General features: G+C 41.3%; 2 protein-coding genes across 2 annotated transcripts; both read left to right on the top strand.

Moving 5' to 3' along the window:
- The first annotated feature begins 14,115 nt into the window (after positions 1–14,115).
- Positions 14,116–16,748, top strand: LOC122663670 (sugar transport protein 10-like). Its single transcript, XM_043859288.1, has 4 exons — positions 14,116–14,292; positions 14,426–14,751; positions 15,425–16,051; positions 16,272–16,748. Exons 1-4 carry the CDS (start codon positions 14,160–14,162, stop codon positions 16,734–16,736), a joined length of 1,551 nt encoding a protein of 516 aa, XP_043715223.1. The 5' UTR covers positions 14,116–14,159; the 3' UTR covers positions 16,737–16,748.
- A 1,261-nt stretch (positions 16,749–18,009) lies between these two features.
- On the top strand, positions 18,010–20,283 carry LOC122663669 (putative pentatricopeptide repeat-containing protein At3g15130). The gene has a single exon (XM_043859285.1). It carries the CDS (start codon positions 18,106–18,108, stop codon positions 19,915–19,917), a length of 1,812 nt encoding a protein of 603 aa, XP_043715220.1. The 5' UTR covers positions 18,010–18,105; the 3' UTR covers positions 19,918–20,283.
- The last annotated feature ends 3,760 nt before the right edge of the window (positions 20,284–24,043 follow it).

Below are 24,043 nucleotides of genomic sequence, written 5' to 3'. Positions count from 1 at the left end.
CACCCCCTGATTTTTAAACGAAACTCAAATTACCCCTTGGTTTTTTTTTTTTGGTGGACACCCCTTGGTTTTTGAAAATACTTAAATCACACCCCGTATTAGACCCCAATATGACAAATTAGCTCCTATCATTAGTTTTAGGGAAAATATCATCCCCCTCCCCTCTAAGTATCCATAATATCAATCCAATCCCCAAGTTTTGAATAATGATAATGCCCTCCCCTACTTTCCCAAGATTCTATCAACCGTACCCTAACCGTTAAAAAATGCCATCAAGTGATGGTGTGGCATGTACAAAATTTCTAAAACCCCAAAATACCTTTAATATAACTCTATTCCAATTTTTTGCCCTCCCCTATTTTCCCTTTTGCGTCTTTTTCTCTTATTTCCTCTTCTTTCTATGTGCTTCTTCTTCTTCTTCTTCTTCCGCCAGCACCACCATCATCAGCACCACCATCATCACCACCACTGCAGCCTCCGATCATCTTCCACCGCCAGCACCATTAATATAAAAAAAAAAGGGAACAGATGAAATCTCAAAAGGAAATGAATGATAGATTTTAGATCAATAAGGCAACAGCGACGTTCCAAAAAGGGCAGAACCCAAGACTGCAACTCCCCTAGTCGATGACAATCCTGCTCCAGCACCGGCGCCAAAGGAGTTTGTATACGAGGACAAAGAGATGGTTCACCAAGAAGAGAAAGTGAACACGATCACCAATGCCTATCGAGAGGAGGAGGAGGTGGTGGTGGTGGTGGTGGCTTCATCGGAATCCAAAATGCTTTTGAAGGAGTCAATCGGAGAACTTGAAGCCGAAGTTGAAGAGCGAGGCCGACGAAAGGCCGCGCAGAGAGCTCAGGAAATCGGAAATAGAGAAATGTTGGATTGTCAAAAAGAACACAGAAAAAGTGCCGGTGGCGGTGGCGCCGTACTCGAACGTGGAGGATGAAGAGTTCCGGCGCACCATAGAGGCATTCATTGAGAGGTAGCAAAAATTTCAGAGGGAGGAATCCTTGGCCATGGTTCTACAAAATGATATCTGAATTAAAAAAAAAAAAAAAAAAACAAAAATATTTACAAATAAACCAAAAATTGTTATGAACATAAAAATCCTAAGTTACCACTGTTGTGACTGCTACCTGAGAAGAACATTCAAAATGCTCCCACCAATGAGCAAACCCTCCTTTAATTTGTTTCCCCCTTTAAAAATCTTAAGTTACCACTGTTCACTTTCTCTTCTTGGTGAACCATCTCTTTGTCCTTGTATACAAACTCGTCGTAGATGTAAAGGAGAAAGCCACATCAACGTCCCATGTGGACAGTTAGTTGTTTAGTTGCAACTGACCAAGTGGGTCAAGTGGGTTCTTGTATTCTAGATTATTCTATTCAATTTTAGCTCCACTGTTGTATTATAAATATCACACAATTCATTAATGAAATTGACACAAGTTACTAGACTCTTCATGGTATCAGAGCACTTTCTGCTCAAATGAGTTCTTTACGTTTTGTCTTTCTTTCTTAGCTTTTCTTTTTTTCTCTGCTTTGACTCTCATCTTCCATGGCGTCAGAAGATCAATCCGGGGTTCTCTCCTCTGGTTCTTCTCTCGCTCCGCTGGTTTCAGTCTTTGCTCATCATTCTTTACCACTGAAGCTCTCTGTAACAAACTTCTTGCTCTAGCGAGCACAGTTCCTTCCTTTTCTCAAAGGCCATAACCTTCTTGGCTATATCGACGGGACCTTCCCTCGACCTTCAGCTTCTTCTCTCTCTGCAGATTCATCGGCATCTACTGTTGATACTGCTTGCGATCTTTAGGATAGGCAGGATCAGTTGCTTCTCAGTTGGATGATCTCTTCTTTATCAGAAGAAACCTTGCCGCACATTATTGGTGCTCGAACTTCTTTTGAAGCTTGGCAAACCCTAAATAGGCTGTTTGCTCCATCGTCTCCTTCCAGAATTATGAACCTCAAAGATCGTCTTCTTCGTCTACAACGAGGAACCGCAACAGTGACAGAGTATCTTCATGAGGCGCGATCAATTGCATATGCACTTGCTGCTGTTAATTGTCCTGTTTCGGATGAAGATCTCATCCTTGCTGTGCCTCGTGGTCTAGGCGATGAATATCGCGACTTCTCTACCTCTGTTCGTCTCAGATCTTAGACCATGTCGTTCTTGGATCTCTCTGGACTTCTGCTTAATCAGGAATTTTATATGTTATCTTCTACTTCGACAGCCACTGCCAGAATCTTAACCGCCAATGTTGCTAGCCATGGTTCCTCTGATCGATCACGGCCTTCCTGTGGCTCTTCGTACCATGGAAATCGCTCTTATCACGACAATCGAGGTTACAATAATGGTAGTTCTTGGTCTCAAGGTCGCAATCGAGACCGCAGACAACATCATTATGATAGGAGTTACAATAATGGTGGTTCTTCACAGTCCTACGCTGATTCTGGTGACTCTCAGCATCGAGGCTATAATACTGGTTATCGCAGACAAAATCAAACTCAGGGAACAGTTGGTTATAATTCGTCCCAGCAAGCTTCTCAGTCTGGGAATGGTTATAATTCTTCCACATTCTTGCAATCTCACAGGGCTAGCTGCCAGATCTGTCGCCTAGATGGTCATCTTGCATCCCAATGTCCTCAAAGATTCAATCATGCTTACCTTGGTATTAATCTTGGTTCCTCTGCTTTCAGTCTTGCTTCTTCTTGTTCCTCGTTTAATTCTAATTTTTAGCTTCTAGACAGTGGGTCTAACAATCACCTAACTTCAAATCTTTTTAACCTAGCTATTTCTTAACCATATACTGGTAATGACAATGCCATTGTAGGTAATGGACATTCACTTTCCATATCCCACTTTGGTTCTACTTCAGCTGAATATTCTGGGATTACCTTCTCTTTGTTTGGAGTTCTTTATGTTCCTAATATACAATGCAATTTGCTATCCATCTCTCAATTTTGTGCTGACAACCATGTGTTTTTTGAATTTTATTCACATTCTTTCTCTATCAAGGACCTCCAGACACGCAGGATGCTCTGCCAAGGCCAGAGTAGCAACGGTTTATTTGGTGTTCCACTCACAGTGTTGCATTCTGTTAGCACCCGTTCCACTATCTCTGCTGCAGTTGCCACCTTCACGGATTGGCACCGACGCCTTGGTCATCCATCTCCCAAACGTACTCAGAAACTTCTTTCCTCTACTTCAGTTCCATTTACTGGTAAGGTGTCTCACTGTGAGGCCTACCACTGCTCTAGTAGTCATAAGCTACCATTTACTGTTTCTCCTACAATAAGTGTTGGTCCTTTGGACCTTACTCACAGTGATCTTTGGGGCCCTGCCCCTGTTTCATCATTTGATGGTTTTCGATACTATGTTGTATTCATTGACGATTTTAGCAAATATTGTTGGTTGTTTCCTCTTCGACTCAAATCTGATATTCTTGTTGTTTTTACTCGATTCAAATCATTAGTAGAAACTTATTTTCAGCGTCCTATTAAAGTCTTTCAATCTGATGGAGGTGGAGAATTCTTAAAACTGGCCACTCTTTTTTCAACTCATGGAATTACCCATCGATTCTCCTGCCCACATACGCCTGAACAGAATGGCGTGGCAGAGAGAAAACACCGGCATATTGTAGAATCCGGTTTGGCCATGTTGTTTCAGGCATCTATGCCTCAATTGTTTTGGACGGCTTCCTTCCAGGCTGCTGTTTACTTAATAAACAGGCTGCCATTAACCATTCTCGATGTTAATTGTCCATATAAACACCTATTTCATATTACACCTGATTATGCTCTACTTCAGGTGTTTGGGTGCCTCTGCTACCCATGGCTTCGGCCATATGTTAAATCTAAACTTCAACCACGATCCACACCTTGCATCTTCATTGGGTACTCCACAACCCACCTTGGATACCGCTGCTTTAATCCTTCCACCCAAAAGATATACATATCTCGTCATGTCAAATTTGTTGAAAACAATTTTCCTTTCTCCACTTCATCTTCTACTACATCTTCTTCCTTTTCCATTTCTTCTTGGCTGCCTATGGCTCCACCAGTCATATATCCATGTTCTCGGCCTACTGAAATCACTGCAAACCGGCCAGATTGTTCACAGCCTATTGATGTTGAAAATAGTGCGCAGAGACAGACTAATGAGCCATCTGGGCTGCAGCCTCATGCTCCAGGACGTGTTTGTGATCCACCAAGTGTCAATACTGTTGTTGAAAATGTATCTTTAATGGACTCTGTCCCTGGACTTTTATTAACCAATGATGTACATAATAATATAGTAGATGGGAAACCTGAAATTTTAAATGGGCCGCACAATTCACCTGCTGGGCCCGCTGTTCCAATGGATCGTGTCACTATTTCCAGCCCACTGGCTACTGTTCATATGGATCGAATAGTTACCAGATCACGTACAGACTCTTTGAAGCCTCCACCGGTTCGTCTTAATCTTGTCACCACTACGACTGACAATGAAGTTCCCACATGTTACACTCAGGCAGCCCGGTGCTCTCATTGGCGCAAAGCCATGCACGAAGAATTCAATGCCTTGCTTGGTAATGGAACTTGGGTGTTGGTTCCCCCTAGTGCACAGCACAATGTGATTGGGTGCAAATGGGTATTTCGGATTAAACGAAAGCCCGATGGCTCGATTGACCATTACAAAGCACGTTTGGTAGCAAAGGGGTTCCATCAACGTCCTGGTTTCGATTATGAGGAAACATTTAGTCCGATGGTCAAACCGGTAACGATACGTATTATTCTATCTTTGGCAATCATGCACAACTGGCCCATTAAACAACTAGATGTGTCTAATGCATTTCTCCACGGTGACCTGGGTGAATCGGTCTATATGATTCAACCACCAGGATTTGTTGACTCTTCCTTTCCAAATCATGTATGTCACCTATGCAAATCGTTGTATGGGCTCAAGCAAGCACCTCGGGCTTGGTATACCAAGCTCAGTACATTCGTTATCTCTCAAGGCTTTGTTGCCTCACGGACAGACACGTCTCTTTTTATATATCGGGCTGGTGATATGGTCCTATATTTTCTGATCTATGTCGATGACTTACTCATCACCGGCAACAATATGGTCGCCATCATAGATTTTATTAAGGCATTATCTAGTGCATTTGCTCTTAAGGATCTTGGGCACTTGCATTACTTCCTTGGCATTGAGGCCCAACAGACCAATGAAGGCCTGCTATTAACTCAACAGAAATATATCAAGGATCTTTTGGATTCCACTCATATGCAAGATGCCAGGCCACTATCCACACCTATGGCTACATGTGTTGCCTTGACAGTAACCTCGGGTGTTCCTTTATCTGATGGTACTATGTATCGCCGCACCATTGGGGCCCTACAGTATCTTGCTGCCACATGACCAGATATCGGCTTTGCGGTCAACAAAGTGGCTCAATTCATGCACGCTCCAATCGATGTTCATTGGACGGCTGTAAAGTGTATTTTAAGCTATTTACGTGGTTCTACCACCTTGGGGTTGTTCTTCAGCAGACATAATGCCATTACTTTGAAGGCTTTCTCAGATGTTGACTGGGCTGGATGCCCTGATGATTGTCGATCAACGACGGGTTGTAGTATCTTTCTTGGTTCTCATCTGATCTCTTGGGGTTCGAAGAAACAGCGAACTGTGTCAAGGTCTTCTACAGAGGCGGAGTATCGTGCAGTTGCCTCAACTAGTACGGAGTTGGTATGGATTAGTTCCCTTTTAGGCGAGTTAGGCATATTTCTGGCTACACCGGCTACTCTCTGGTGTGATAATGTTGGAGCAACGTACATGACTACGAACCCAGTGTTTCATTCTCGCACTAAACACATTGAAATTGATTTCCACTTTATTCGAGAATTGGTGGCTACTAAACGGCTTGTGGTTCACTATCTCTCCATTGTTGACCACGTGGCTGACGTTATAACCAAGCCTCTCTCATGTGCACGGTTTCTCACGCTATGTTCCAAGCTTGCGATCTCCGACCCTCTACGCTTGCAGGGGCGTGTAAAGGAGAAAGCCACATCAGCGTCCCATGTGGACAATTAGTTGTTTAGTTGCAACTGACCAAGTGGGTCAAGTGGGTTCTTATATTCTAGATTATTCTATTGTGTTTTAGCTCCACTGTTGTATTATAAATATCACACAATTCATTAATGAAATTGACACAAGTTACTAGACTCTTCAGTAGATATCATCAGTGCTGGAGGTGTTGGAGCTCAGGCCTAGGACGGAGAACTTGTCAGATTTGGCGAAGAGAGTGAGCATGATGGCGTTGCCTGCCAAGACGACGAAGCAAGGGCTGACTAGGACTAGACATAGCTCTCGGAAATACTCACTGGAGATTCTGACAGCAATGGGGAGACGAGTGGAAAACCAGGAGAGTAAGAGCAGAGCTATGCATACCTCGACGTATAGGAACAAGTTTGCCATCTTCCGAAGACGAAGATACCTCTTCATCGCCTTCACCTTCTCTGCTTTTAAGTTATCAAAGTCGAAACAATCCATTGGCAGTAGTACATCACAGGGGTAAAAGGAAAATTGAGTGAAACCGAAATACCAACAGACGGTTTCTGCTTTGTAATCTAAAGAGGACGAGCATAGAGGAAATGGGAGAAGGATCGGAGGCGGCAGTGATAGCGATGATGGTGGTGCTGGCAGAAGAAGAAGAAGTACAGAGGAAGAAGACCCAAAAGGAAAAGAAGGGGAGGGTAAAATTGGACTAGAGTTATATTAAGGGTATTTTGGGGTTTTAGAAATTTTGTTACATGCCATGTCATCAGTTAATGGCATTTTTAACGGTTAGGGTACGATTGATAGAATCTTGGGAAAGTAGGAGAGGGCATTATCATTATTTAAAACTTGGGGATTGGGTTGATATTATGGATACTTAGAGGGGAGGGGGATGATATTTTCCCTTAGTTTTACGCTGTTAAGTGATGATGTCAACCAATTAAATAAATTTAAGGGCTCATGTTCTCTGTGCCGGGGGCGCAAGCTGCGTCCAAACACATGGGCTTGCCACTCAGGGGGGCAGGATGGTCATTGCACCCACCCCATGTGTCTGGGCACGGCCTGCGCCCCCCGGCATAGAGAACGTTCTCCCATAAAATCCCTAAACTACCCTTGCAATCCAAACATAGATCTTGAAGGGTAGTATTGTAAATTTAATTCTAATGTTTTAGTACAAGGGTAAAATAGTCATTTCACACCAATAACTAACTGCAAACTATCACCGTTACTATAGAGGGGGACGGATGAGTATTTTCAAAAACCAGAGGTGATTTAAGTTTCGTTTGAAAACCAGGAGTGACGTGTAATTGACCATTGAGGAAACATTGCCCATATTTCAATTTCTCACATTGCCATGTGGGGAGGAATCTGTACAACACATCAAAGCTAGTTTAAACATGTTCTAAACATTGTTCCCAAACTTTTCCGTTTAAAACGCATTGTCATTTAAAACATATTTTCCTTAATTGATTTCAAACGAACATCAAAATACCGGTTCGTTTGAGATAAGTGTATTAAATATGTTTACCTTATTTTTTGGGAGAAAGAATGCCACCCGGTTGCGCCACACACGCCGCCCCTGCGCCCTGACATAGAGTTATCCGAAATGACCGCCACACCCCTACTCATTTTTGAGGTTCAGAGGGGTATGGTAGTCATTTCATATTAAAGTTTGCCAAGGGGAATTCAGATGAACAGTTGGTGGTCGTCGAAGAGGCGAAAATGAGTGACATTGTGATTCCTGGTGGGAGCACAATTGAGTTCAATGACTCAATCAGGTGAACTTCTTTGCTCCCCTTTCCCCTTCCCCTTCCCCTTCCCCTTCCCCTTCTGGTTTTTTCTGATTTTTTTAATTTGATTGGATTTTTTTTATTTAAAAAAAAAAAAACATATGTGAGAGATATTAGGAAAAAAATTTCCATTCAATAATTCATGTCTACTTTTTAGATGGACAGGTATATTTTGACACGCATTGTTGTGCGCTTTAAATTGTCAACTGATGGATGCTCAATTTTAGGAAAAAACTGCACCCAATAAATCTGATCATCAATTAAAAAACCGTACCCAGTGCATGATGCTCCCGCCACTACGTGTCTAGGAGGATCATAATATACACAGCCTTTTCAGACTCACACGTGAACACTTATTCACAATAGAGCAACCTTACTGTTGCACCAAGGTCCACCATCTTAAAATTGTCATATCAAGCCTTCACCAAATTTTGGTTGAAAGTTGAAACTACAAAAACTAAAAAATTGATATTAACCATAAAAGTTATCATGTGGACAACCAACCCAATGGGTCTCCCAGGTGCTCTATCAACCACTCTCTTAACCACATCAACCCCACCCCACCCTACATGTGTATATTTATATGGAGGGGATCTCTTTCAGGATATGTGGCTTCTGCACCAGCACGGGGGCATGCAATAGGGGTGGGATTCTCTTCATTTAGGGGGGGTGTCCATTTTACGCTTCCTATTTCTGGGCACACATGCCATGCAGCCTAGCAACCTTCTTTTTTCCATATATATAGATTTTACTCCAATTTTATATAAATGTTGTAGATGGTGGATTTGGGTACACTTGCTGACATGGCATGCTTCACTTAGCTGGCCTTTATGTAAGATAGGTCTCATGTAAGCTACAATTGGCATTGACCAATAATATAGCTCATGGTAGCCTATGGGCCAAGCTAGGGTACAATTGAACTGACTATGTTGGCTCATGAGAAATTCATCAAAATTAGTTTTCTTTGTGTTGAGTTCTCTAAAAATGGTTGATGAGTGTGTAAAGGAGAAGGACCCTTAGGGAATTCATTTTGTTACAAGTCCCTATCATATACTGTACACGTGTATATTCCTCTCCTCAGTTATGGTCCATGTATATATATATATATATATGTAGCTCCTGATTAAACTAATACAAGAAACTCAGTTTATCTCAATATGGTAATCAGAGCATGTGCGCTCCCACGAGCTTTTCATTTTCTTTTCTCTCAGCTTTCTTGCTGAGCTGGACCTGCTTTTCTTGATTCTTGTGCAACATTTCTTGCTTTTTCCTTTCGTTTTTCTTCTTTGGAAGCTCTGCTTTAGAGCTCTGCAACTCTTCTACTGTGATGTCGTAGCTTGTTTCGCTCAATGTCTCGCCTTCGTTGCCGCTGAAGCTCTCTGCAACTAATTACATGCTCTGGAGAGCACAATTCTTACCTTTGCTTCACGGTCATAACCTTCCCGGTTATGTGGATGGATCATTCCCTCGACCGTCGTGTTCATCGGATTCCTCCTCGGTGAGCTCTGCGATCTCCGATCCTGCTGTGGATCTTTGGGATAGACAAGACCAGTTGATCCTTTCTTGGATCATTTCTTCTCTCTCTGAGGAGACTCTTCCACACATTGTTAGTGCATCGACCTCATTTGAAGTGTGGCAGTCATTAGCACGGGTTTATGCGTCTTCTTTAAGATCCAGAATAATGGATCTGAAGGATCATGTTCTTCGTCTTCATAGAGGCACTTCCACTATCTCTGCATATCTTCTTGAAGGATGATCTCTCGCTGATGTGCTTGCGACCACTGATAATCCAATCTCTGATGAGGATTTGGTTCTAGCAGTTCTACGAGGTGTTGGTGATGAATACAGAGATTTTGCCACTTCTATTCGTCTGCGCGCTGATCCAATATCTTTCATGGATCTTTCTGGCTTACTTTTGAGCCAAGAATCATACCTAGCCTCAACTGCTGCCACTGCAACTATGCCAATCGTAATGGCGAACGTTGCATCTCAAAATCCTACAACAGATGGTCGCTCATTTTGATCTAACAACCAATCGCGTTCCCGTTACTATCGTGGTGCTCGAAGGCAACAATTCAACTCACCACAGGCTCGCCGGCAGTCCTATGACAATCGTTCTGGTTCTGGTTCATATGGTAATGGTTCTGAGAAAGCACGGCGATACTCCGATTCTGGCTCACAACAATGCTATTATGGTTCTCAGCCATCTGACTCTCCACCATTTCAGAGTAATGCTGATTCTTCACCTTCGTTCATGAACATTGGTCGATCTTCTTGCCAAATTTGCAGAATGGAAGGGCATCTTGCCTCCCAATGCCCACAGAGGTTCAACCACGCTTATTTGGGTAAAGTTTCTGCTTCTACCTTTATTAATCTTGGTTCTCCACCTTCTGGTTCACTATGGTTACTTGATAGCGGATCTAATAATCATCTAACTGTAGACATGTCCAATTTAGCAATCTGTGACTCTTATAATGGATCTGATTCTGTGGTTATTGGTAATGGTCAAGGTCTGGTGATCTCACACTCTGGTTCTTCCACTCTGTCTTGCAAGAATTCTTCATTTTATTTGTCTGATATCTTGTGTGTCCCAAATATTCATTGCAATCTGTTGTCCATTTCTAAGTTTTGTTCTGATAATCCTATATATTTCACCTTTACTAACTCAGACTTTGCTATTAAGGATCGCCAGACACACAGGACCCTTTGCCAAGGCCTGAGTGATAATGGCCTTTACTGGTTGCATCTCTCTCGGACTTCTGCTGCTAATAGTTCACTTTGCAACTTTGCTGATGTTTCTCCTCTTCCTTTCTCGGCATCATCATCTACTGTTTCTGTTGACACTTGGAACCAGCGCCTGGGCCATGCCTCGGAGCTGCGTGTGCGTAGCATACTCCATTCGTTTATGCCTTTTACTGGTTCTGTATCACCATGTAATGCCTGTAGTTGCTCTAAATCTCACAAGTTACCTTTTGCTATCTCTAGCTCTGTGAGTGTTGGTCCCCTTGATCTCATCCATAGTGATCTTTGGGGCCCAGCTCCTCTAGTCTCTTTCGATGATTTCCGTTACTATGTAGTGTTTGTTGATGATTACAGCAAATATAGTTGGGTGTATCCTGTCTATAATAAATCTGATGTATATGCTGTGTTTGTTCGATTTCAGACTCTAGTGGAAAAATATTTTCAAAGGCCCATTAAGGCCTTTCAGACCGATGGGGGAGGTGAATTTCATAAGCTTATTCCCTATCTCACTGCCAATGGGATTTCTCATCGCGTTTCTTGTCCTCACACTCAAGAGCAAAACGGGGCTACCGAACGCAAGCATCGGCACATTGTAGAGACAGTCTTGGCTTTGTTATTTCAGGCTGGTATGCCTGAGTTGTTCTGGACTGTGGCTTTCCAAACAGCTACATATCTCATTAATAGGCAGCCCATTGCTGCCCTGCGTGGTGCAACGCCATTTGAGCGTTTATTTGGTGAGCTTCCCGATTATGGTTTTTTGCACGTATTTGGGTGCTTATGCTACCCATGGTTGCGTCCTTATGCACGCTCTAAGCTACAACTGCGATCCAACCCATGTGTGTTCATTGGCTATTCGCCATCTCATAAGGGATACCACTGCTACGATCCAGTCACGGCCCGTACATATATCTCTCGTAATGTGCAATTTTATGAGAATGTTTTTCCATACCTGTCCTTGACAAATGCGGGCCCTATTTCTAGGCCCACGGCTGCCTGGGTTTGTGCGCCACCGCCTATTATATTGCCTTGTTCCAACCAACAAGTTCCTACTGCTACTGAGCCCATTGAGCCCATCTCTACTGGGCTACCCGATCATGCTGGGTCTGTGGTCTGTGGACATTGTTGATCATGGTCAACACCCATTAGTACACCCAACGGATTTTGCTGGGCCCACTGAGCCCATTGTCCAAGTTCCATCTCAAGATGCTGGGCCCTTAGTACTGGTGCACCAAATGGTTACTCGCTCTAAAACTGGTTCTCTCAAGCCTAGTACATGTCTGAATCTAGCTGCCTTGGTGCCCACTACCGAGCCTGAAGTCCCAACATGTTATACACAGGCTGCTCGATCATCTCATTGGCGCACAGCCATGCAAGAGGAGTTTAATGCGCTCTTACAAAATGGTACTCGGATTCTAGTACCACCCAGCTCCTCACAAAATGTCATCGGTTGCAAATGGGTTTTTCGGATAAAAAAGAAGCCCGATGGCTCTATTGAGCGCTACAAGGCCCGACTTATGGCCAAGGGATTCCATCAGAGGCCCGATTTTGATTTTGGGGAGACTTTTAGTCTTGTTGTCAAGCCGGCAACAATCCGCATTGTTCTATCCCTTGCGGTTACAAATAATTGGCCCGTTTGCCAACTTAACGTGTCAAATGCATTTCTTCATGGGGATCTTATTGAGTCTGTCTATATGGTGCAACCACCGGGATTTGTGGATGCTACTTTTCCTCAACATGTTTGTCACTTGCGCAAATCTCTATATAGACTACGCCAAGCACCACGTGCTTGGTACACCAAGCTTAGCCCTTTTGTGCTCTCTCATGGGTTCATCGCTTCCCGAACGGATACTTCTTTGTTCATATACCGGCGTGATGGTGTGATACTCTATTTTCTCATCTATGTAGATGATCTACTTGTCACTGGGAACAATTCCATGGCCATTTCTGCCTTTATCAAGGCTCTTTCGGGTGCATTTGCATTAAAAGACCTTGGTCCTCTTCACTATTTTCTCAGCATTGAGGTTACATGGTCCTCATCTGGCTTACTTCTTACACAGCGCAAGTACATTGTGGACTTACTTGAGCACACAAAGATGTCTGGTGCTAAGTCCATATCTACTCCAGTCGCATCTGGCACGCCATTGTCTATAGGTTCTGGTGTGCCTCTCAAAGATGGGACTTTATATCGTCGCACAGTAGGGGTTCTTCAGTATCTGTCAATCACTCGACCTGACATCAGCTATGCCGTGAATCGTGTTGCTCAGTTCATGCATGCCCCGACAGATCTTCATTGGTCCGCTGTCAAGCGGATCCTGCGATATCTTAGTGGCACACAAGGTCATGGTTTATTCTTTAGTGTGGCTTCCAAGGTTTCTTTGATTGCCTTTTCGGATGCTGATTGGGCAGGGTGCCTTGATGACCTCAACGACAGGTTATTCCATCTTCCTTGGATCCCATCTTGTGTCTTGGTGCTCTCGAAAATAGCGTACTGTTGCCCGTTCATCGACTGAGGCTGAATATCGGGCTATTGCAGCAGTCGTGACTGAGCTCGTATGGCTTCGTTCCCTCTTGGGTGAGCTTGGTGTCTTCTTGGCACATACTCCGGTTCTATGGTATGACAACATAGGGGCCACCTATCTCACAGCCAACCCGCTGTTTCACTCACGCACCAAGCACTTGGAGATAGACTTTCACTATGTTCGGGAGTTAGTGGCCTCCGGCCATCTTCATGTTCGCTACATTCCTACCATGGACCAGGTGGCTGACACCCTTACAAAGGGGTTACCACGTACGCGCTTCCTCTTGCTTCGTGACAAGCTTGTTGTCTATGATCCGCTGCGCTTGCGGGGGCGTGTAAAGGAGAAGGACCCTTAGGGAATTCATTTTGTTACAAGTCCCTATCATATACTGTACACGTGTATATTCCTCTGCTCAGTTATGGTCCATGTATATATATATATATATATATATATATATATATGTAGCTCCTGATTAAACTAATACAAGAAACTCAGTTTATCTCAATAGAGTGAACTACGGACAGCTACAAAAGATGTCTGGATAAAAGTTAAATAGGGACAAAATTAGTTTTTCCACTTAAAAATACTCTAAGAAACTCTAGAGGAGATGTGGATTTTGGAAGAAAGTATGGTTATGCCCTATTTTTGGTGTGTCAATATCCCTTCCTCACCCAAAACTACAAGTTTTATACTAATTTTAAAATCTCCTAAAGTAAAGGATTTACTTTCTTTATACTTAAATAATCACAATAAGATTTTCCCATAAATTTTAAATTATAATTTTACACCATAAAAATAAAAAAATAAAAAAGGAGGTGTTTGAAACAGTAAGACCCACCGATCATTAGGAGACGGATGAGATGTGGTCAAGGAAAGTAAGAACTGTTCACACATACCCCTTTATTACAGCAACTGGGAATGGGGAAGAGAAAAAAACCCAAAAGGAAATTGTATAAAAGGGTGTAAAATCAGGAATCAAACACTTCAATCTTAATTGAGTAAACTTCTGAAACTTAAACGAAAAGATCATTAAAGTTGAGAAGCCAAAGACATAACTGATTTGCTGCAAGATGGCAGGAGGAGCTATTGTATCAACTGGGCCGATTAAGAACTACAATGGAGGGATGACAGCCTTTGTGTTTATCACCTGTGTGGTGGCTGCCACCGGTGGTTTAATTTTCGGATATGATCTCGGGATATCAGGTAATGTGTGTATAGAATTAATCAAGAACAAATGTTTAATTTGCATTCATTCCTTACTGCAAATTAGAATTAGTATTAATTACTAACATTGACATAAATGTGTTTGTGATTGGGTTTTTTTTTATTTGTGTAGGGGGAGTGACTTCTATGAATGAATTTCTTAAAAAGTTCTTCCCCTCAGTGTACAAGAGGATGAATGATGATTCTATTAAACAAAGCCAGTATTGCAAATTCGATAGTCAGTTACTGACCAGCTTCACCTCTTGCCTCTATCTCGCTGCGCTGGTAGCTTCTTTCTTCGCGTCGGCAGTAACTAGGATCTTTGGCCGGAAGATCTCAATGTTGATAGGAGGGACTGTGTTTCTTGTTGGCTCAATCATCAATGGTATCGCATCTAATGTTTTAATGCTTATCATTGGTCGCTTACTACTTGGTGTGGGTGTCGGTTTCGCCAATCAGGTATGTATTCTAAGTCGATAATGCATTTCTAGATATCATACCTAACACAGCCTTAATTTCAAAAATTTTACAGTAGGATTTCTAACTCTTTCAAAATTCAAAGTATAGTTGTATTTTTCATTTTCTTTGACATAGTTTAGAGTTGTCCATCTTTAAGAGCTGGTGTGCTTGAAACCCACAAAATATTGAGGTCGATCGAGAAGATGAGATGACAAATATACACACATGAATAGTGGCTCTTTCAAATTCATGGATGGAAGACTAAGTCTGCGTTTGGCATGCATACTTAGAATACATTCTAGGTCAATAATGCATTCTAAGAAATCATGTCAAACAGAGTCTTAATCTTAGAAAGTCCATTATTCAAATTCCAAACACCTTTAAAGTATGGTTGTATGGTTCATTCTCTTTAACCACAATTTAAAATTGAGATCTTCAAGGGTGTGGTGCTTAGAACCGATAAAATGTTGATGTTAAGAAGATGGAATGACAATTATACATAAAATAAATAGTGGGTCCAGGTGTTGAGATCATGGGTGAAAGGCTAAGGTTGTGTTTGGTATGATTTCTTGGAATGCATACAAAAAACAACCTTAATCTTAAAACTGATTTGGTGTTGTAGGGTTTATTATTTGATTTGAGTACCTGATCAAGCTGTAATATTGCATTGCAGTCTGTCCCTGTTTATCTATCTGAAATGGCACCAGCAAAAGTGAGAGGGGCGCTCAACATGGGCTTTCAGTTGGCCATTACAATTGGTATTTTGGTTGCAAATCTTGTTAACTATGGCACAGCCCAGATGAAGAAAAATGGTTGGAGATGGTCTTTGGCTATCGCAGCGGTTCCCGCCGTGATAATGTCAGTCGGCTCAGTTCTATTGCCTGACACCCCCAACTCTCTACTGGAAAGAGGCCATATGGAGAAGGCCAAATCAATGTTGGAGAAGATCCGTGGCACTTCTGAAGTTGATGAGGAATTCCAAGACCTTATGGATGCAAGCCAGCAATCGAAGATGGTTGAACATCCATGGAGAAACATAACCCAGCCAAGGTACAGGCCTCAGCTCGTCATGGCCATTCTCATTCCCTTCTTTCAACAGTTAACAGGTATCAATGCCATCATGTTCTACGCACCAGTTCTCTTCAAGACATTGGGATTTGGTGACAATGCCTCCCTCATGTCTGCTGTAATTACTGGCCTTGTTAATGTTTTTGCAACCTTCGTTTCGATCTTCACGGTCGATAAGTATGGCCGGAGGTTCTTGTTCCTCGAAGGTGGCATTCAGATGATCGTCTGCCAGGTATATATACATACATTCATTCACTGTCTAACTAACTGTAATTTTTTTTTTCTTTTTCTTTTTTCATTGTCTTATTCTCAAAAGTTATTTTAATAACAGTGAAAAAAGATTTTTAAAATAAGTTAAAAATGACTTATAATTATGTCATTTTTAAAAGCTATCATTGTCCATGTGAAATGATAAGATTACCCTTGATGTGTCCTCTGTGGCTGGCGAACAGATTCTTGTCGGAACACTCATTGGATTGAAGTTTGGGACCACTGGCGAAGGATCCATGTCTAAGGGATATTCTGATCTGGTCCTGATCTTGATTTGCGTTTACGTGGCGGCCTTTGCTTGGTCTTGGGGTCCATTGGGATGGCTAGTTCCTAGTGAGATCTTCCCACTGGAGATCAGATCAGCAGGTCAAGCCATCAATGTGTCTGTTAACATGTTTTTCACCTTTATTATAGCTCAGATTTTTCTCAACTTGCTTTGCCACATGAAGTTTGGTCTCTTCTTATTCTTTGCCGCATGGGAGATTGTGATGACAATCTTCATCTACTTCTTTCTGCCTGAGACGAAGAATGTACCAATCGAAGAGATGAACCGGGTGTGGAAGCAACACTGGTTCTGGGGTAAGTATATCCCAGACGATGCTGTTGCTGGCGGCATCCAACTCTCAGCTGGGAAGTCTGTCGCCTGAATAAATAGAGTAGGAAGACACGAACAAGAAATCTGAGGAGGAATTTCCATAAATGCTGCTTTTTCTTCTTCTATGCAGCAACTCATAAGAAGAGAAGCGAAGGAATTGTTTTCTAAACTCTGCAAATGTTGTATTTCTTTCCTCTCTTTGAGTTTTGGATGAGTTTCGTACTCATATTTCCAATTGCACTTTGTGTATGTTCTTTCCTTTGGTAATGAACAAAAAATTTTGATACACGTGATCCATTATCTTTTTTTTTTTTTTTTTTTTTTTTTTTTTTTTTTTTTTTAATTATACCATTTTCAAGAGCTAGTATTGGCAGATACAAAATTCAAGTGTACATGTGAAATGACAAGATTTTACCCTCGAACAGTCATTTATCTCGAAGGGGGTTGTGACGCTAAGTTTGAGGATTCACATTCCAATGCATGGACTGAAGAAGATGACCTTAGAAGTTTCAGCTGAAAGACACAAATAAAGAGTAAACAGAGCCTAAATGTGCATGGGCTTGTTCCCCCTAGAGAAGATTCCTTACCTCATTACTAATCCATGGAGTGCCTCTGTTGGAATGTTCATAGGTTTAATACACTTGGAAACAGAGGGTTTTTAAGAATTGGCCAATCAAGCTTAAAGCCAAGATTTGCATTTTGGTAAAAACAAAGGTTAGGGAGGACAAAGTTTGAATCCCCACCCTTAACTTAGGAATTAAATCAACTCCTACAATATATTCCATTCACTAACTTGGGTGTGGAGGCCACACTGTCAGGTAGTGTTCTTTTTCCTTTAAAAAAAAAAAAAAAGACAGGATTGCCAATTGTGAGATTAGGTGTCACGATCAGATCCCCACATGAGGACGTGTGGGGTCAAATTTGGATCCTCCATGAGGTTTGTGCCTTACACATCAAAGGTGGATCCCACACCCCCATGGAGGGGGGTCCGAATCTATCCCATGGTTCCCATGTGAAGACTTAATCCGAACTCTTTACGAGTTTTGATCAGGTCCTCACGAGGACATGTATGGAAATCTGGACCATCCATGGGGTGTGGGTCTTACACACCAGAAGTAGGTCCCACACTCATGGATGGTCCGAATCTATCCCCATGGTCCCCACATATGTGGAGCTGATCCAGAGTCTGCTCAAATACTATTGGAAACATTAAAAAATCTCAATCAAAAAGGCTGTATTGTGAAGGGAAGTTCTCAACCCCAGCCGTCCTATACATTGAGGGGTACAAATCCTCTTCGATGGATTTGCTTACTACCAAGACTTTAGAGATTGTTATGACGGTCAAGATTTCTTCGGCAACAATTTCGTTTCTAACTGACTTAACGGTCATGCCAAGCCAAGTATGAGCATTACAACTCTCCATGCAAATGCTCCGTTCAAATACTCTTCGCGAGCTCTGCTCCGTTTCGTTTCGAAGAACTCTTAATACGGCTTATGCCTCGAAAACATATGAAAGCCTGGTCATGGAAGAAGAGAAATACTCTAATTGGCTGAAGAGATGTTCTGATATCTCTAGCTTAGATACTGGGAAGGCAATTCACGCTAAATTTGTGAAAGAGTCTTTGCTTTCTTCCCTTTTCATTTACAACCATCTGCTTAATATGTATGCAAAATCCGGGGACCTGCAAACGGCCCTCAAATTGTTCGAAGAAATGCATGAAAGGAATGTTGTCTCATGGTCGGCTATCATTGCAGGCCTTGTCCAACATGGTTGTCCCAATGAAGCTTTGTCTGTATTCCATCGGATGTATCGATCTGGGTTTCGTCCCAATGAGTACACCCTCGTGAGTGCACTCAATGCATGTTCCCTATCGGAGAATTCTTGTCAAGGTTACCAAATTTACGCCAAGATTGTTCAGTTAGGCTTTGAATCGAATGTGTTCTTGACAAATTCGTTCCTAACAGCCCTTATTCGGCATGGTAAATTGGTCGAGGCAGCAGAATTTTTTGAGAAGTGCCCAGAAAGAGACATTGTGTCTTGGAATGCAATGATCGCCGGGTACTTGCAGTTATCCTATTCGGAAATCCCGAGCTTCTGGTATAGGATGAATCACGACGGTGTGAGACCTGATAACTTCACGTTTGCTACTGTTCTGACAGGTTTGGCTTCTCTCTCTGATCTTAAAATGGGTTTGCAAGTCCATGCACAGCTCATTAAGTATGGCCATGGAAATGAGATTTGTGTTGGGAATTCTTTAGTTGATATGTACTTGAAAAATCGGAATTTGATTGATGGTTCAAAAGTATTTGATGAAATGCCTGAGAAAGATGTGGTCTCATGGACCCAAATTGCTTCAGGATGTTTACAATGTGGTGCACCAAGGGAAGCACTCAGACTAATTGAGGAGATGAAGAAGATGGGTGTTAAACCAAACAAATTTACATTGGCAACTGCACTTAATGCTTGTGCCAATTTGGCTTCCTTGGAGGAAGGGAAAAAAGCTCATGGTTTAAGGATTAAGCTAGGGAAGGACATTGATATCTGCGTCGATAATGCACTTCTGGATATGTATGCAAAATGTGGATGCGTGGATGGTGCATGGGTAGTGTTCCAATTAATGCATGATCGATCAGTCGTTTCCTGGACAACAATGATCATGGGGTTTGCACAAAATGGTCATGCCAAGGAAGCTTTAGATGTTTTCAATAGAATGAGAGTAGAGCATATTGAACCAAACTATATTACTTTCATATGTGTATTATATGCATGTAGTCAAGGAAGGTTCATTGTTGAAGGGTGGGAGTATTTCCTCTCCATGACACATGAACATGGAATCACCCCTGGAGAAGATCATTATGCCTGTATGGTAGATCTCCTTGGTCGAGCAGGACACATCAAAGAGGCGGAGGCTTTAATTCAAAGCATGCCTTTTCAAGCAGGAGTCCTGGTGTGGCAGACACTGTTGGGTGCTTGTCGGGTTCATGGGGATATGGAGACTGGAAAGCGAGCAGCAGCACAAGCACTTGCTCTGGATAAAGAAGACCCTTCAACTTACGTATTATTATCTAACATATTTGCCAATACTAGCGATTGGGACGGAGTAGGGGAATTGAGAGAACTAATGGAGGCTAGAGATGTTAAGAAAATGGCTGGTTCCAGTTGGATTGAGTTAATGGGAAATTACCCATTGGTTCAGTCACAGCATGGCAGAACCCTTAATATGGATGGTTAAGCATAAACGTTGTCCTCTTCTAATTGGCAGTTTTAAACAGCACCCCATATTTAATCTCATCAAGATTTTGTTTCACTCTGTTGATACCAAATACAAGGTAGAACCTTGAGGAGCTTCAAACTGCAGCAGCAGCCTCAAAGGAAGCAGAAAAACTGATGGAAACAGAAGTTGAGCCCTGAAGAGTGCATTTTTTGCAGTACCCAAGCCTTAAGGGAATCACCAAGAAGAAACTCGAAGTTCCAGATTTGATAGATGTAATAAGGTATACCCAGAAGCAGAATTAAGCCTTTACATTTATTGATATGGTTTTTCCGATTTTAGCATACATCCCTATGACCCTATCAGAATGACTACTTACCTAGTCTTCAGAAAACGCAAACAACCACTACTACATTAATGTGTATTTTGAAGAAATCAATCTCTTATTCAAAGTCAAAATTAACTCAGATAATGAGCACTCTTAGAATCTGATTCACTCAACAGGTTGAAGTCTAGATTGGCTTTGGTTAAACCATTTGGTATGTACGTGCACTCTGAAATTGAAAGGTGTAAATATGAATATGTGAAGAAGATCTCTTCAAAAAGACTGCCTTCCTTTTCCAATGCAACCTGATTCACAAGAAGTCCCAGTGCTTGTTCATGGCAGAGGACCAATTGTGAACTCTGTTCTCTTACTTGAATGAATCCAGAGACGTGCCCACAAAATCACTTGCTCCCAACCGATCCTTATGGGAGAGACATATCTCGACTTTGTACGAAATTTTCCAAGAATACTGTAATTATATCTTTCACAGCTTATATCTGCAGGCTGAGCATGGCAGTGCTTATCTCTGCCACATTTTCAGAGAGGTCTAAAAAAGATGTCATTCCAATCATCCAATGCCTGATTGAGTTATTCATTTACAGTAAAATATGAAAATTTACTAATACCATTCACCAATTAGTTGGCTACTAGTGACTAACCTAAAATGACTATTGGTGAAGTGGTAAGAAAGGATATGCTTGTGGTAGGGCTCAATCCTAGTATGACTGTGAATAGAATTGTTTGGCGGACAAGGACCCGTGTAGCCAACCCCTTATAGGGGGATGTTCCTTGGATGCTGCTTTGACTACGGCTTAGACTTTTTCCTTGAGTTATTTTATTTTCTATTTTGTACCTCATTTTACTCCTTTTTACTTTTTTTCTATTCCCTCTTACTTCTCTTTTTTCTATTACTGTCACAGCCGCTTCAGATCCATTTAGCTGACCCCATTTAGTGGGATAAGGTTATGGTTGTTGTTGTTGTTGTTGTTGTTGTTGTTGTTGTTGTTGTTGTTTGTAGTGAGGTTAGTCACACTCTCCTTTTCTCTCACAGTATCACATACACAACCACCCACTCACACACACATGCACATACACAGAGACACCTCAATCTACAGTGACTTTTTCTGATGGACTCTCTCAGAATCTCTTACTGTTCACTTACCCACCTCATGGTCTCTTTATCTCGCTATCCCTCATTTTTCTCATGCTCTATCTTACTTGCTACGTCTTTGTTTCTGCTATTGCTTATTGCAGAAAATATTTAGGTAGGCCTTTTGGGGTTTCAAAATATATTTCTAATCAACAAACTGACCTGACTTGTGTTTGCAAAAGACTTGAATGTTGTTATTCATGATTTCATTTAACAAAAATGTTCGAATTAAAGATACCAGAGGAATGCTTTCTAATAGTTTTTTTTCTTTAATTCATTGTGTTATGAAAAAATTCTATCAAGTTGGTACTCTTTTGATTCCTGGAATCTATACATTATCAATTGCTTTCCTTTCTTTTTAGGTATAAAATTCAGTCCCTCTTACCAGAGCTATTACAATATATTTTCGAATGGGTTGGTACTCTGTTTCTACTTAATGGAGATCCCCCCCGCCAAAACAAACTTTTTTACTTATGCTCCAGTTTTTTTGTGTTATTGACCATAATGAGTACTTAAACTCTTGTTTTGTTGTTAAACTGAGGTTTTGTATCATCAGGTCTTGTTGTAAAATCAGTCCTAAACTTTTTTATGGAATACAGCCATTCCTTAATGGTCAGTGACACTTGCCAATGACTAAGCATCTTTGTATGTAGGACTCATATATGTTTCAGGACTGATGCAGATTATGTTACTCCTGTATTTTGTGAGGTTGAAGAGCGAATATAAGCTGTCAGTAAAATGAGCATAGAATATTTTTTGTGATGTGATAATTTGGTTTTGCTATTTCGTTGTGTTGTCTTAGGCTGCTTTTCTTACAATGATGGATGCAATACTTGTACGTCGATTACATCTGCAAATTTTTACCTCCAAAATTGTAAATAAAACATCCGTATTAAAAGTACCATATCTATACCTTTCTTTTAATAACATATTTTTCTTGACCAAAATTTTAATTTTATCATTAATTTTTCAAGATAAATGGTGTTTTTTCTGTATATGTATTTACTAGCTATGACCAAGATTTAAGTGATTCATCAAGGTTTTGAAGAAAATATTATGAAAAAGATTATAGTTTCCACCGCAAAAATTTTTGAATTTGGGGAAATAACATTGGGATGAATATAAAAATGAAATCCTTGCTTCTTGTATGAACTCTGAATATGCAGGGACAACTCAAGAAACGGAACTCAGAGGAATCAAAGAAGGTGTCGAAAGGACACTACTAACGGATTGTAGGAACATAACAATCTGGACTGATTCGGAGGAGGTGAAAAACTGGTTGACCGATCAGGAAAGGCATCCATGGCCTTGGGATCTCTTTTATCTGCTTTTTGATATCCAATCTCTTTTTAAGTCTTTTTGGAATGTAAGTATTATTAAACAACCTATAAGTTTAATTCTCCCTGCTCATAGATTACCTACGCAGGCAAGACTTTCTAATTCTGTTGAACTATGTATGATGGATTGTTTTAAGTAATTCTAATTATTTTCCTTTCATCAAAAAAAATATATATATATATATATAACCTTAGCAGTGAAAAATCGTACTAAAGGTTGCTTGTAACAGTAGAAAATGAAAACCCAGTATGATCGGTTGTTATCTTGAAATAGACTTTTTTAACTGATGGATTTGTGTAATACAGGTAAGGTTTACTACTACTACTCTTCTTCCTCTCCATGTCACCATCTTTTAGGCTACCAGTTCATATAGAATAAGAGAGATCTTTCACTCTGTTGAACTGTTTGGGTCTTGTGTTTTCACAGGACATTGGGTTGGCATTCCAATTGCCATTTGGGTTGTCAGCAACTAGGTCAGGATGACCCATGCCGTCATTTCCTGAAACGTCATGGCTTCTGAATGTTAACTACTGATAGTTTAGGTGTTTGGATAATTTGGTTGTTTAATCAGGTTTGTTAATGGTTCCACTATGGTGTGTGTGTGTGTGTGGGGGGGGGGTGGGTTTGGAGGGGAATTTTTTTTGGAGCATGGCATACCGTTTGAATGGGTTTTCATCTTTCAACCTTTCCCCATATGAGATTTGTGGAAGTGCTGCTAGAGGGGAAAATGAGGAGGACCAAAACAAAAAGTTTCCAACAATTTACATTTTGAGATCAATAATAGGGATCACTATTCCAAAATGTACAACCTGACCTATAATGCCATTTTTATCAATAATAGGTACTTAATGTTGCTTTCATGATTTGTGCGTCTGTGATATGCCAATGGTTGATGTCTACCGACAAGATTGATTACACACAGGCCACTCGGCAAATGGAAGATGATGTGAATAGGAGTAATACTTAGGGAGAACATCCAATTGAGAGAGTTGATGGATTGTGACTGGTCAAAATCCGATACCTGGCTGTCACTGGTCTTGTCACTCTTGTTTTGATATACAATGAATTAGGGTTTATGGTGGTGATTTTATTCCATGTCTGCAGGGTAGGGTCCTGGTGGTGATTTTATTCCATGTCTACAGGGTAGGGTCCATAGTAGACGTTAGTAGTGTGGAGAGAAAGTGTAACATGTCTAGTCCTACAGTGTTATTCATTTTGGATGAGATGAGGAAGAAGTCAGTCTATACTGGTGAAGGATTTGGACCGGATTTGACTGTGGAAACAGTTGTGTTGCATCCCTTCAATTCCAACTCAGTGATGAGTACTGGTGCCTT

Source organism: Telopea speciosissima, chromosome 6 (genome assembly GCF_018873765.1).
Source record: "Telopea speciosissima isolate NSW1024214 ecotype Mountain lineage chromosome 6, Tspe_v1, whole genome shotgun sequence".
Taxonomy (NCBI): domain Eukaryota; kingdom Viridiplantae; phylum Streptophyta; class Magnoliopsida; order Proteales; family Proteaceae; genus Telopea; species Telopea speciosissima.
This window is presented reverse-complemented; position numbering and strand designations above follow the sequence as displayed.